The sequence below is a fragment of the Mastigoproctus giganteus genome, chromosome 14, assembly GCF_048544385.1.
Source record: "Mastigoproctus giganteus isolate SK-2022 chromosome 14, ASM4854438v1, whole genome shotgun sequence".
Classification (NCBI taxonomy): Eukaryota; Metazoa; Arthropoda; class Arachnida; order Uropygi; family Thelyphonidae; genus Mastigoproctus; species Mastigoproctus giganteus.
In genome coordinates, this window is record NC_143588.1 from 47,732,242 (window position 1) to 47,747,554 (window position 15,313).

The 15,313-nt window shown below is 35.0% G+C and overlaps 1 protein-coding gene across 4 annotated transcripts in view; it reads right to left on the reverse strand.

Annotated features, from left to right (window-relative positions):
• Rpn3 (regulatory particle non-ATPase 3) overlaps positions 1-15,313 on the reverse strand; it is a 162,128-nt gene that overhangs the window by 57,673 nt on the left and 89,142 nt on the right. For all 4 annotated transcript variants that reach the window (XM_090389291.1, XM_090389290.1, XM_090389292.1 and 1 more), the window contains 2 exons: positions 13,742-13,856; positions 6,460-6,683 (listed from right to left, as the gene is read on the reverse strand). In XM_090389291.1, the coding sequence (XP_090245417.1) occupies positions 6,460-6,683; positions 13,742-13,856 (339 nt within the window). The remainder of the gene's footprint in view (positions 1-6,459; positions 6,684-13,741; positions 13,857-15,313) is intronic.

Consider the following 15,313-nt stretch of genomic DNA (forward strand, 5'->3'; position numbering starts at 1 on the left):
CAGTTTTCCGACCCATCTAACCATGCCTCGATAGCATCAGCAAATATTCTTGCACCCTTTCTATTTAAGTGTATCCCGTCCCTGTAGAAGCAGTCTCTCTTTTTTTTTTTTTTTTTTTTTTTTTTTTTTATGAAAACCCCAAACACGAAAGGTATCAAAACCTATAGTACTTAGTACCGTACATGGGTTGAAGGAGAAGTATGGGGTGAGGGGGATGCCGGAAACTTTGCCTGCTCTAGAGACTAAACATGAGTTTCACCATTTCAAGCCTCCAATAAGCAAAAATCCAAAAATCAGAGTCATTAGGCCTATAACACACTCCTACTTTCATTTTCCCTTTTTCAGTGTTTATGTCACACCAAACTGACTCAGTTTGGTGTGACATAAACATAAAGTGGTGGTATTTCACCGGTTGATGAAAGTCATCTACCACACTGTATGAACTATATTGACATATGAACTATATCAGCCCATTACAGGTGAGCAAGCAAGATTAGTACAGACAACTCCCCCGTGAGATGGCTGATGAGCTGAACAAGTTCTTTGCATTTATATTCACACATGAATTTACTTTCCAAGAGAAGATTATCAGTTCAACTATTATTTAGCATTAAAAAATCTGTGATGATTAAAAAAAATTACAGAAAAGAAATTATCAGTAACAATGAAGAAAGCACAAGGAACAGGTGATATTAATATTATTAATGGCCAAATGGTGCAAGGAAGTCTATGGCTTATGCTGCACCAGCCAAAAAAATAATAATAAAATTAAAAAACAAAAAATAAAATAATAAGAATAAAACAAAAAATAAAATAATAAGAAAATTTAGAAAATAATAATAATAATTAATAAGAGAAAAATAAATGGACAACCTATACATTTCCCTCCTCCCTTATGAGCTTTGAATATCCAGCTGACCTTTGAATTTCCCCAAACTGTCAGCCTCTACCACCCATGTAGGTAACTTATTCCAGTTATTTACAACTTGCTGGCTAAAATAAAACTTCCTGCAATCCAGTCTAAACAACTCCCCCCCCCCCCATGTAACTTGAAATTATGGCCTCTTGTTCTAGAATCATTTATAACCATGCAAATTTCATCCTTATTCATTTTGCTTATGCCTCTCAGAACCTTAAACACCTCAATCAAGTCTCCTCTAAGGTGCCTAGTTTCCAAACTCTGCAATCCGCATATTGGAAGTCTTTTCTCATATGGACGACCCTTTTGCCGATCTCACCAGGCGAGTTACCTGTCTTTGGGCCCTTTCAAGAAGCACAATGCCGTTCTTCTTTAGGTGGTCTAACAATAGCCTTATATAATGGGATTACGATGCCCTTATGTCTACTAGCAATTGTTCGATAAATCATCAACAGGACACCACGGGCCCTCCTTGCAACCTGTCTACAATGCTCGGAGAACTCCATATCTGACCGTATCGTAATACCCATGTCCCTTTCCTCAACTACCAACTTTAGTTCAACTCCACCAAGTGTATAAGTTACTTTGGGGTTACTGTTCCCCAGGTGCAATACCTTATACTTTTCTGGATTAAAGCATAGCTGCCATTTTTCTGACCATCCCTGAAGTCTATCCAGGTCAGTTTCCCGACCTTTTTTAGTCACGGAACACAAGTTTAGAGGGAGCCAAAGAACTGTTTGCTAATATTTTATTACATACGATGCACTGTGCATCAGGAGCATCTTCATTTCCAACGCATGTAAAGCCGAAATTCAAATAACTGTCATCATACTTTCATTTTGGGCTTTTATTAATTGGCTCCTGTTTTTTCACTTCAGATTTTTGGGGAACAAAAGGCTGCAATTGTTCATCCTCACTTTGAAGTGTGACAATACTGTGTTTGCTTTCATCGACCACAGTTGCATTACTAGAAGTACTTGCGTCATGTTTTAAAGTTTCTTTTTTCAACCACAAATCCATGGTCATTTTTTGCAGTGATGTAATTTCCCCTTTCCAATTGTGCCACGTAACCCACATCCCTCTTCTCCCACTGGCTACCCCCCCCACCATGCAGCATTATCAAGGTCGAATAAATATCACTTACCTGCGTTTACATAGGCCACTTAGAAAAGGCCTTTTGTTTCGGGTTCCATAACTCACGAGGAATATTGTTGCATCCGAAAGAACAGGACTAAAATATTTAACTAAAATATATACAAATATACAACAAAATAGGTCATTACATTGCTACTCTTTTTGTAGATGTCATTACCTCTAGGCATACTTCTTTATGCAAAAGCCTGACAAAATAGTGTTCCTCGGTCGATTTGATTATTAGTCTATGCCAGTATATTAATAACCAAAAAAAAATAAAAATAAATACTGTTAAAATTTATAATGATACAAAAGTGGTGTATGCTACAAATATGCAAAATTTATTTTATTTTTTTTTTAATTATTAATTACAATTTTTCATGGGACACAGTTTGGTAAATGCTGATCTAGGTCATTCTGAAGAAGCTCTGCTTGGCAGCAATCATTAACTACTCTACCAATCTTTACATCATCTGCAAATTTAGACATTGCACCCTCTATCCCTTCATCCATGTCATTTATGAAAATCAAAAACAACAGTGATCCTAATACCGATCCTTGGGGATCCCACTTCTTACATCAACCCAATCTGAGGAATAACCATTTATCACAACCCGCTGCCTCCTGCCTTGAAGCCATTGGAATCACAGGGAAAATCCTTAGTGGATTTTCCCTGTGATTCCAACCTGTTCCAGCTTATAAAGTAACTGCTCACATGGGACTGTGTCAAATGCCTTGCTGAAATCCAAATAAACAATGTTGAAATTATTCCTTAGGTCCAGCTCTTGTGTGACCCTGTCAAAATAGCTAGCCATATTAGTTAAACATGATTTTCCCTTTACAACACCATGCTGAATATCCTTCAGAATTCCATTTCTATCTAAGTGATGCTGAATTCCACCCTCACTCATAGTCTCCATGATTTTCCCTACTACTGAAGTTAGACTAACTGGCTGATAATTTCCCACTTCACTCTTAGAACCGCCCTTATGTATTGGAAATACATTGGCACTTTTCCAATCCAACGGAATCACTCTTCGAGTCCAGTGATTCTCTCATAATTAGCCTCAATGGTTCAATGTACTCACTTGCCACCTCCCTTAAGATTAAAGGCCATCAACTCCTAGAGTTGGTCAATAAACACATGAAATTTCAACATCATTAATTACATTTTTTCAACTGCACTCCCATAATTTCTCATTGACTTATCTATCCAGTCTTACTGAAAGGAGCAGCTGTCACCAGGAGAGTGGTCACTAAACTCATATCTATAATAAAGGACTTCTCTATTTTTTTAGGTGCTAGTAAACCATGCTACTGTGTACTGCAGTTGGAGAGGAACACACTGATTTTCCGAGTTACGTTCACTCAGGAATGGGGAAAACGAGACAGTACAATACCAAATTCTTTTGGCAAGTCTTTCATAATTTACTTTTTTTTTTTGAATTTGAACAAATGTTGTTACCATTTCTTTATTCCTTCCTCAACTACATTTGAAATATGGGGTATATATACACTGAACACAGCATACCAGAAAATGAGTTTTGTACACAAATCATGATGTTTATTCTTTCTGGCACTAACCATTCATGATTTTCCCACGAAGTGTTTTTGCCTCTGTAAGTCATCTTTGAAAATAATTTCATGTTTGTCAGAACTATTTCATTCAAACGAGCATTAAAGCATTAGTAATAAGGGAAGGCATCCAGAATTTGGAAATATTTTCAGTATATTGAAATTTTCATTGAAATGGTGTTCATTACAATGAGATCTTAACATACCAATACAAGGCAAATCCTGACTTTATAGATGCTAAAATTGAAAAATAACATCACTTTACATTCATATAAATATGGTACATATGCTCTGCTCTATCAAAATTAATGGGATGTATAGCTCAAAACACAAAATGCGTTAAGAAAATTAACCTTTTGGCAATGTGCTCAATTATAATCAGACACCATATTCATCCAATAGCCTGCACTCAACCATACACAAGCCAAAAATTCAATGCTTCAACAGGCTGTATACTGTGATCAGATACAGCTGCAATAATAAAAATTTAGATAGAATGACATCTGCTGGCTTTCAAATAAACTACCAATTACAAATACCATATATAAGAAATGGAAGTTTTTGTTTATAAACCATGAACATATCACTTGACTCTAATATCAGAGTGACACAAACAATTAATGATGGATCACACAAGTTAGTTTTATTCCTGCTAAAATGTGTTATCACGTGGTGTCAGAAATATGAAAATTGTGAAACTGACGTCAAAGATTCTGAAAATGTTTCATCCGATGAAATATAATTTACTAGCAATGAGGAGTTTCAATGTGTTGAGGTAAGTTCTGATTCTGATGGAGAAATCAGACACAGAAGCAGACTAGAAACAAACCAAATGAAATGGTGTAGAGATAAATTCATTCCTAAAATAAATAAGTTTGATGAGAGTGATTCAGGAATTAAGAAAGCAGTGTTTCCTGAATGACTGTAGTGAACTTGTAGTTGATTTTTTTTTTTTTTAGAAAATATTTACAAAAGTTGCAAAATTAGTAGCTGAAGAGAAACACTGATGCCATTATCTATCATAACTAAAAATGCAAGTGAAATTTCATGCTTGTTAGGAGAGTAGAAATAAACATCCATTTCAGAACTATATTGTTTTATTGCTATACTTATGCTTATGGTGTTTAATAAGAAATTGTCTCTAAAAGAACACTTTTCAAATAACTGGCTTTTTAAATCCCCATCTTTCTCTGAGATTATGGCAAGAGACAGATTCTCAGAATGCTACATTTATTTTAGTCATAATGAGGAATGGGAAAAAGGTGATCATATGCACAAAGCTTAGATTTGTTCTGTTATCCTAAGAAAATTTTCAAGAAAATTTGTCTTTTGCATTGATGAAAGCCTACTTCTGTTCAAAGGATGACTTGGCATGATACACTACATTTTCACAAGCACACATAGATTTGGTGTAAAAGTTTGTTTTATGTGATGTAAAGACTAGATATATCCTGAATCTAATAATTTATATTTGATCTGCAACTGAAGTACCAGTAAATGCAAATTCAGGTGTAATTGGGGCTACTGAAATGCATTTAAGTCATACCTAAGTGTCATAATCGGTATACAAGTCCACTGCTTTCTGAAGAACTGCACGAAACTAAAACTAATTCTTGTGGTACTGTTTATGGAAAACTAATGATAGCTTAATATTTATTTATTTATTTTATTTTATTTTGTTATTACATTCTAACTTTTAAGTCATTATTTAAATATAATTCAGTGGTAGTAGTGGGTTGATAGGCAAAAAAGCAGTGCCTGTGCCACCATCTATTCTCCTTTTTCTGTTTATATAAGCTGGCTAAGCTTAGATTATATCAGTGGTGTGTTTCTGCTCTAGAGTGCTGTCTGTTCTATAGTTTATTTCTCACTGCATAAGGACCACCACTATGCAAATCCTCTGCATTTGTGGATTGATCAGAGGAAGAAGGGGTGGTTTGGTCCTTCGATCTGTTCGCTTTTGTGACGATTTGTATAGTGATTGAAATGCAGCGATTCCATGACCATTATTAGCCTCATGGTCCTCTGTCGATATGGGGCATAATGGTCAGTCTATATTTTGTTATTTTGTTTTCTTTTAGTAGTTCTTTTTAGTCCCTTTTTGGTGATATTTCATCTTTTTTGGAACTAGTACCTTTCGGGGGTACCGCTAAATTATTATATAATTGGCATTATTTTAAATTGGATTTATTATTACTATTAATTGGATTTAAAGCTCTAAATTATTTGGGGACTTTCGGCTACGGTTTTTGTCTTGTTACCTTTACCTTTACTTGCTCCTCCCTGTTGATTTATTTTTATGTTAACTTTTGCTCTACTGTTTTTTTCCATACTACTGGCTTATGTTTTATTTTTATATGAATTATCGGTTATATATATATATATATATATATACTAATTATACTTTAATTACAAATAAATAAAATAAAAAATACAAAAAAAAAAAAGATTTATAATGTAATCTTATAAAATCTGAAAGCATATTTTTAATCCAAGTTCATCTTACTAAGCTCTTGGCCTATCAGATGTTAAAGGAGGAATATAAGATCACCCCTGATTTTCAGATGTTAAAATGAGAAAAGAACGTTGCCTTATATTCATATAAATACAGTACGTATAAATTAATTAGTTATAGACAAAAAAAAATTTCCAATGAATGAATATACAAATACTAATTAACTTATAAAATGAGATTTCCATCATTTTTTTAAAATCATCTGTTAAATACAAACTATTTTAATTCAAAAATGATTATAAAATATTTGCACTGAATCTGATATCATTGACTTTGATAGTAAGTTTGGGGAGATATTATTAAAAACAAACTATACCTTAGCAACAATGAATTCTGCATCTTCTGAACTATCCAGTTGCAGTTTGGATGCAATATCGCGCAAAGATATCCGAGAATATGAAAGATTTATCATGCGAACACCAGTCTTGATAACATTATGGCGAAGGCGAATAATTAATGTGTATGTATGATCAGCCTGGAACTTGGCACCAAAGCTCTCTAGCACTTTATTGAAATCTTTTAAGTTACCATTTCTTACAGCTGCAGAATTAAAAAAAAATTATATACATATTAAAAGAAAAATACTTATATTCAATACACACATAAAAAATTTTTTTATATTATAGTAAGAGTTACAGTAATTGCCATATAATGCAAAGAAGTCACAGGTTTTTTTTTTTTTTTATGAAAATCCCAAATACAAGAGGTATTTAGAACCTAAAGTACTTAGTACCGTGGGTTGGAAGTTGAGAAGACAAAAGAAGATACTTGTTGACATCAGACTTGAATTTCTGTAGATGTAATTTTCAGGAAATACGTATGAAGAAAGGTTGTTCCAGAAAACAGCAGTTGAATGAATAAACAAGGAAGATGAAAAGTTGGTTCTGTGAGTTTGAAGTTGGACAGTAAATGGATGTTGGCTAGCGAAGGCACATGTTCAGACCGTTTTGAAAGAGAAAGCGAGAATTATAGAAGCCAATTCAGAAGGACAGTGCCCATGGAAATATCTGTAGAAAAGGCATGCAGCAGAAACAGTATGTCTATGAGACAGCGAGCGGAGAGACTATGTTAGAGATAAGTCATTAATTAGCCTAACTGCCCTCTTCTGAATGGAATCAAGAAGCTTGAGAGAGGTTTTGGGGGCACCGCCCCAGATGTGGGAACAATATTCCATGGTAGGGTGGATTTGCAATTTGTACAGAGTAAACAGCTGTTTGGAAGAAAAGTAACGCAGAGAGCGAAAGAGAAAACCAAGTTCTTTAGACGCAGAGGAAGCAATATTTGTAATGTGCTTGTGCCAAGAGAGATTAGAAGTCAGGGTAATCCCCAAAAGAGATATATCAACTTGCCTAGAAATCGGAGTGTCACCAAAGATAAGCATAGGAGCAGAAGAATCCTTTTTGCGAGATATAAGACAAGACTGAGTTTTAGAAGGGTTGAAATCAACTAAGTTGAATGCCCCACTGGAGAATTACCTGAAAATCGGCATTTAAGGAATTGGTAGCAGATATTCAAGAAGTTGAAGCTGATTGAGCAAGGCAAGATTTCTCAAACTGGAAAGTGGAATGCAATGTGCTATCGTTGACAAAACTATGGACAGGATTTCCGGTCAATGGATGAAGGTCATTAATATACAAGAGGAAAAGAGTGGGGGACACCAGCATTAGTGGAGAGGTTATTGTTAGTTTGTTATTTTTGGTTTTTAGGAGCATTAGCAACTAAGGCCATATTGCTCCAGGGGTATGCGGTGGTCATTCCCTGACCTTTCCACATCCTCCATATTTGGTGGGCACAGGGGTTGAGAGGTTAGAAAACAGAGAGCCATATACCATCACCCTCAGTGAGCGGTCGGAGAGAAACTGGATAACCAATTACAATAAACAGCTGGCAAACCATAAGATGGAAGATTGTTTAGAAGACCTTTATGCCAAACACGATCGAAAGCCTTTGAGATGTCAAAAGCAACTGCTTGTGTTTCACTAAACTTTTCCATTGAATTTGTCCATATATGGGTAACATAAGCCAGAATATCACCAGTGGATCGACACTGATGATCGTTGATCAGAAGGATGGATTCTAGATAGTTTAAGTGTTGGCGCACTTGTGCTGCACTGGCCAAAAAAAAAAAAAAAGCAAAAGCCAAATACTTGCAAAGGCAACCTGTTCTAGCAATCAGAAAACTTGTGAATAGCATTCTTCCTCTTGCCGAGACTACACACAAGGGGGACATAAACTTAGGTTGAGGAAGGATGGTTGCAGGATAGATGTGTGGAAGTTTGTCCTAGGTGCAGACTACTATTAGTCTGTACCTCTTATCCTGTAACTTGAATTTATGAGGCTTAGTTCTGGAATTCTTTATAACAGTGAAAATTCTGCCTTCATTCGTTTTATTAACCCCTCTCAGAGCCTTATAAATCTCAATCAGGTCACCTTTGAGGTGACAGGCTGCCAAGCTCTGTAGCCCTCATAATCGGAATCTTTCCTAGTACAGTCACCCTTTTGCCCATCTGGTTGCTTTCAAGAAGCTCGATGTCTTTTTACAGATGAGGTCTCCATATTTGAACACAATAAAAACTGCCCTATACAGTGAGATTATGACCCCCCTATCTCTACAGGATAGTGTTCAGTAAATCATCAATAGGGCACCATGGGCTTTCCTGGCTGTCTGTTTACACTGCTTAGAAAACTTCAATCTGCCCATACAATAACTCACAGATCATTCTTCCTCTACCATTTTCAATTCAACCTCACCAAATGTATAAGTTATTCTGAGGTTGCTATTCTCCAAGTGTAAGATCTGAATTTCTTAAATTATTCTTACATTCTATGCTAACATGTTACAATAGTACTGAAAATATGGCAATCCATTATCGGGCACCACCCATTTTCCCATTTAGGAAAATGGGAAAATTTGTCAAATCACTTTGAGAATCAGTAAATTTAGTTCTTGGATAAACCATTTGACATTAGAGGTAATTGTGCAGAATGAAAATTTAATTTCAGAACTGCAACTTTTTATCACACACCAATGAAATCAAAAAATTTGTTAGGTTATGGAATTGTCTAAATTACTGATAAGTTACTAATTTACAAAAAAGTTATAAAAGTTGGGAGACAAGGAAAATTCAGATTGCAGACTAAATAACCAAAAACTGGAATAAGTTAGAAATTTTGTACATCCATTAATGAAGATGGAAGATCAGGTATGAAATAAAAAATGGAATAAGTAAAGCAGGAACAGAGAGACAACTGAACAAATGCATATGGGGTAAAAGAGAAATTAACCAAAAGATTAAATTAGATAAAAAAACTGTTTTTAAACCTACTTTATAACTTATGGAGCTGAGAAATGGTTAAAGAAATAAATGATCAAAAATTATAATCTTCAGAAATGAGTTTAAAAATTTTTTTTTTGCACCAATTTTCATTTTTAGTTTGTTTAATAGAAGGGGACAGGCTCTTCCAATTACATATCCTCAACTACCTTTTAAGGTTCTTTCCTATAATGACATATCAATTATAATTTTCTTGATTCTACTATGTTCCCTCCATGAGACTATCTTTATACTAAAATGCTGTGTTTGAAATTATAAATAAAGAATGCATAGCCTGCACAAAATTCTAATAGGTTTTTACTGACATTGTTTTCACCAAAATATATATTTTTAAATATCTCTGTAAGTGTAATTGTTTTTTCTTGTACCTTTTTAAACCTCCAAACAATACTGTTTTTGTTCTATCATTAGTTTCTACTGCTCTTTCTAAGATAAAGAATTTGCCTATTTTATATTTTTTCAGTCTTCAGTTGAGCCATACATACATATAAATTTCATTACCCAACTTTCCATCATAAATTTTAACATAACCACATAATTACTGGATAATGCTGGCCGGCCAATTAAACTTTCTTCCAAATTACAAGATTTCTAAACATTGCTACACTTTCCTTGCACTGTTTTACTTCCAGAATAAATTGGAAGTAATTCCAGAATATAATTATTGTTTAGCTGCAACTTTGCTGTATTTATCCTCTTAATTTCTGTGACACCTGCTATTTTGATATCACACTGACCTATTTCTTCTAATCTACTTCTTTGGCATTTAAGCATCTAACACTGATCCTTGCACATTTGGTTTTTGTGTCCACCATGCTATACTACTGTTATCTTCCAACTAATGGTCCTGATGACTGCTGCATTCTTCTGAAGTCAATCTTTAAACTGTCCCTGTAAGTCACTTCACTACCCTGGAAGTCAGAGATCAGTATTTTGATACTACCACCAACTTATATTATGCTTTTCTTCTGGAATCTGAATATGTGCAACAGTGATTATCCTGCACACCCTGGTAAGATGGTCTATAATGTTGCCTGCCGTAAAGATATTGCTCTCAGATTTACAGAAATAGGTTGTCCTGTATGTGCTGAATAATTCCTTTAATTACTCATGGAGGAAGACAGCAACGTGTTAATTTCATTTTTACCTGTCAAGTTTAATGCATCTTCTTGTACTATCTTTACAGTGAGGAAAGTTCTCTGGAACAGGTGTAGCCTGGCTTAACTGTTTTGCTTGAGGTGCACAAATCTGATTTTCTGTTTATTCTGAAGGATGGATATAAGGTTAGGAGTTTATGTAGAGAATGCAATAACATTACCATATTTAGTAGTCACACAAGCTTAAATTACGGTCAACTCAAAAGCATATACTACTGCAATCTTGCACTGATCACTTGGCTATGTACAGTGTACTGACTGGAATACAGTCTTCTGAAAATATAGTAAAGTTCCCATGCTTCTAACTGTAATCAATTTTGTGGAATTGTAAAGCAGAAAATAATAACCAAGTAGCCATTATTTTTTCAGTTAAAATTTTAAGAATTCAAGAAATATCTTAGCAATAATACAATTTAGTTAAAATTTTTTCATAGAACGAAAATGTTTTCTGTTTTAATAAATGTCTGATTCTAAGGTCAATAGGTTTTTACAAGCCATTAAAAAAAATAGAGAATTCTAAGAAATTCTCAAACTACAAAAATCACTTTCAAGGTTTTATCACTAATGACATTCTTATTCATTACTCTACAACTTGTATTTATTTACTCATCCTCAAGTCAATTCCTTGAAATAGAATATATAAGCTGAGGTGTTAAAAGTGTGCGAACGAGCATTTGTTCCCGAGAACTAAAACAGATTTTTCTTAATTCTGTCAGACATAAATGAAATACAGCCAAGCATCGCATAACGCGAGTTCGATTAACGCATTTTTCAGTTACCGCTATTTGAAAAAATTATACCACTTTTTACTTTACACGATGCAAATTTCCAGTTAACGCAATATTTTTCTCTTTTTTTGTGGCAGTTGAAAAAGATTTGAATCGCACGTTAAGCTTACTGCATGTCGGACAGGCAATACACAAACGTTTGCCTGCTACCCGCCTCAGTGTGTTCCATCAACCATCGGAAGAAGAAGTGTTTGTCTCCCGCTAATAAAGTCAATGCAGACTTGCATTTAAAAATTCTAATTTTTAAACGAGCCAGATGAAAATGTTACCGTGAAGGAGATAACGGTAAAAGAACTAGATGAAATCTTTCGTATAACAGAGAACCTCAAACAAAAGGTTTTAGGTTCTCTGCGATATTTATTTCGGCAGGGCCCAGAGAAGATTGTTGTTGGCTATAGGAAATTGATTGATGAAAAGAGAAAGTCAACACTGTTCAAATATTTCCGTAACAAATTGTTTCTTCATTGTGTATTTTATGTCAGAGGTTCCCAACCTTTCTCAGTTCATGGTGCCCTTAGTGTCTCAGTAATTTTTCCACAGTACACCTAGACCAAAAGTTCCTAACAGTTCCAGTTATTAAGTAGTTAGGTCCAAACAACTTAATAAGAAATGTTGAAACTGTGAACTACCTTGAGCTAGTAGTTCGTGCGATGTCCGACAGATGTCGAGTATCGCTGTATTTCCCTTTAAAATTTAAAATATTCCATGGCGCACAGTTTGGGAACAGCTGTTTTATACAACAAACATTTAATTCCATAATTATTTTCATTATCTTTTACATGGTATACAGTTAAAAAGTTATTTAAAAGGTATTTTTAAAATTCTTTATGGATATGCCTGAAATTCAAGGACCAGTTATAATTTTTCCTATTGATCATTATATTTGATTAATGCGTTTCCGTTTTGCGTGATGCACTCGTGGGATGAATTAATCGCGTTAATTGAGGTCAGCCTGTACTTGGAATAAATAATTATATAGATCTGTTCCAACAACATATATGGTATATGCTATACAGGGTGATTCACTACCAGTGCGACAAACTTGCAGGAGGTGTAGGGGGCACAAAGCCGAATCGGAATCACATAGCATTGCAGGGTCCGAAATGCCTTCGTCATGCGGTAGAGGACGTTGAACGGGAGGTCACGTGAACAGCGATCCTGCTGGAAGTCAGCATTTGCGAACCGTTCCTGTTGAAGAAACCAAGTAGCAAAAGTCCTCCGGAGTGGATATCCGCAGGCTCCAATGATTGGAAGCGTTGCAGATGGTATGAACTCATTTGGTTTGTTGACAGTATCCTCCATACAGTGTATTGGGAAATACCCAATCGTTGGCCTATCGCTCAAGTACTCATACTCGGATTGCCTTCTGCAAGACATAGGACATTCTCCTCATTGTCTGGCGTCCTCGTTGTTCGCTCTCGATTCACGGTACCTCTCGTGAAACAACCAGTCTCACGTAACCTTCTGTGCACACGCGCGAAAATCGTATGATGAGGAGCACGCCTGTGTGGGAAACATTCCTGGTACAAGCGCAGAGCAGCGCGCCCATTACAGTCTGCAGCTCCATACGCAAGGTGCATGTCGGGCAGTTCAACGTTTGAATACTCGTCCACCCTACTGCCTCGGGAACCGGTTCGCAAATGCTGACTTCCAGCGGGATCGCTGTTCACGTGACCTCCCATTCAACGTCCTCTACCGCATGACGAAGGCATTTCGGACCCTGCAATGCTATGTGATTCCGATTCGTCTTTGTGCCCCCTACACCTCCTGCAAGTTTGTCGCACTGGTAGTGAATCACCCTGTGTATATATATATATATATATATTAAAGTTACAACTGCCAACTCTCAAGGCTGCAGTCTGTTTTCCCATGAAATTCACATGCATAATTGCAATCCAGTGTTTTCAAATAAAATGTAAATCATGTGAGAAAGAAAAGTTCTCAATGGTGCAATACAAGTGAAGACAATTCTGCTAATTAAGATTTTCTAACAAAACATCACATTAAGTTTATTAAGCAGATGTTTAAACATATCTGCTTACTTTTAAACCTTTAAGCAAGGGATATTTTTATAATATATAAATTTATGATGGCCGTTAGTTTTCTAATAAATTAGTCAAAATGCAAACTCCAGATTTACATAAAGTATTAAAATTATCTGAATCAGGAATTCATCCATTATTTCCGCTGGGTGAAATTAGCTGAAAAATTCACCTGTAAGTATATTTCTTTATAATAACAATTTCAATATTCAAATGATCAAAACAGTATATTAATCACTTTGCCTTTCAGTTATAACTTTATTGATATTAAGTTACCTTGGGTGAGCTGGAAATATGGAGTTAAAGTTCTTCGAAGTGTAGGTTGTCTGAATAATGATTTATCTGGAATATCTCCCAACAGTAATTCTACAGTTATGGCTAGCTTGTATGCCTAGAAGGGGAAAAAAAAAAAAAAAAATCAAATATTACATTAGAACACTGTCCATAAAGATAAATGATAAGCATAGTCTATACTTCATGTACCGAGGAAAACCATTAATTAACATAGGTTTAATTAATTAACATCAGAGGATGGCAGTGGTGGAGTCTTTCCTCATTCAAATAAAAACTAACTTTTGCTACTAATATATCAAAAACTGGCTATTTAGATTAATCTAATAATGCTAAGATTAATGTAATACATTCATGCAATATGCTAGAGGGAAGCTAACAATAAAGCAGGTGGCACTATTCTCTCATGTTACATGCAGCCATTTTGTGCTTCTTGAATATGCAAAAGTATTTTAATGTTTTTTCACTAGTTGTATTCCTATTAGTTTATTAGTTGTATTCCTATTTATTTGGTCATCCAGTCAAGACAATTCCTCAAAGATATCTCCATGATTCTTCAAGTAAGAGCTCAGAACTTCACCTCATCTGCTGTCTGTTGTTTTTACAGTGCATCTTAGGCTTTATATGGAAATTTTTTTTATTTTAATTAACCAGTGTCCACTTCACACAGCAATTACTTTTTGTCACTGCTTCATTGCTGCCTAATATGCAGCATTAATCAAGTGTGTGAAGGTCAACAGTGAGCAACATTAGAGATTTTTCCTGGGATTGTTTAGCATTAAATATTTTTTCAGTTCGGAAACTAACATTCTCCTGAAACTGAGTTTCTACTGCACCATTCTGTGAGCACTTGTGCTTTACTCATATTTCAACCAATTTTTAACAGTTTTGCTTTTCCAAAACCAGCTGTAAAAGGAGATAAACATATATTTATGTAAACTGATTAACTTGCCAAGTATCACTGTATTTGAAATTACTTTGTCAAGATGATATCTCAATTTTATTAAGCAAATTTACTCCTAATGATACTCATTCTTAAAGGTAGTATATTTTCTGCAACTAGCCAAGAGCTTCCCCCCCTTCCAGTTAGCTTTACTTTGTCAAAACTCTTGCTAAATTACTGTGGAAAACAGATGTAGCATAAGCCTTAGCATATGATGCAAGAAAGCAAGCTTATACAGCATCAGCAAAAAAAAGCCCACTCCTATCTCACTTATCCATTCCTTCTAATACTTCCAATGAACTTGCAAAGTGCTTCATCCATCAGTTCTCATCAAATATTTTCTCAACTTCCCAACACAGGTGTGGCGAATATTGTGCAGTCCACTTATCTTCATTTCCCAGTTGACGTTGTGTATTCTCAACACCTCAAAAAAATTCTAGATTTGTAATCACGTTGGGGGGGGGGGAAATTGATAACCAGTGCTCACTAAACTTATAACGAAATATTCAATCGTTTTTGTAAATTTATTAGTAAAATAAAAAATAGATATGCTATTATACAAATAAATCTATGTGACAAGGAAAAATGTAGTTTTTGCATATATACCAATTACT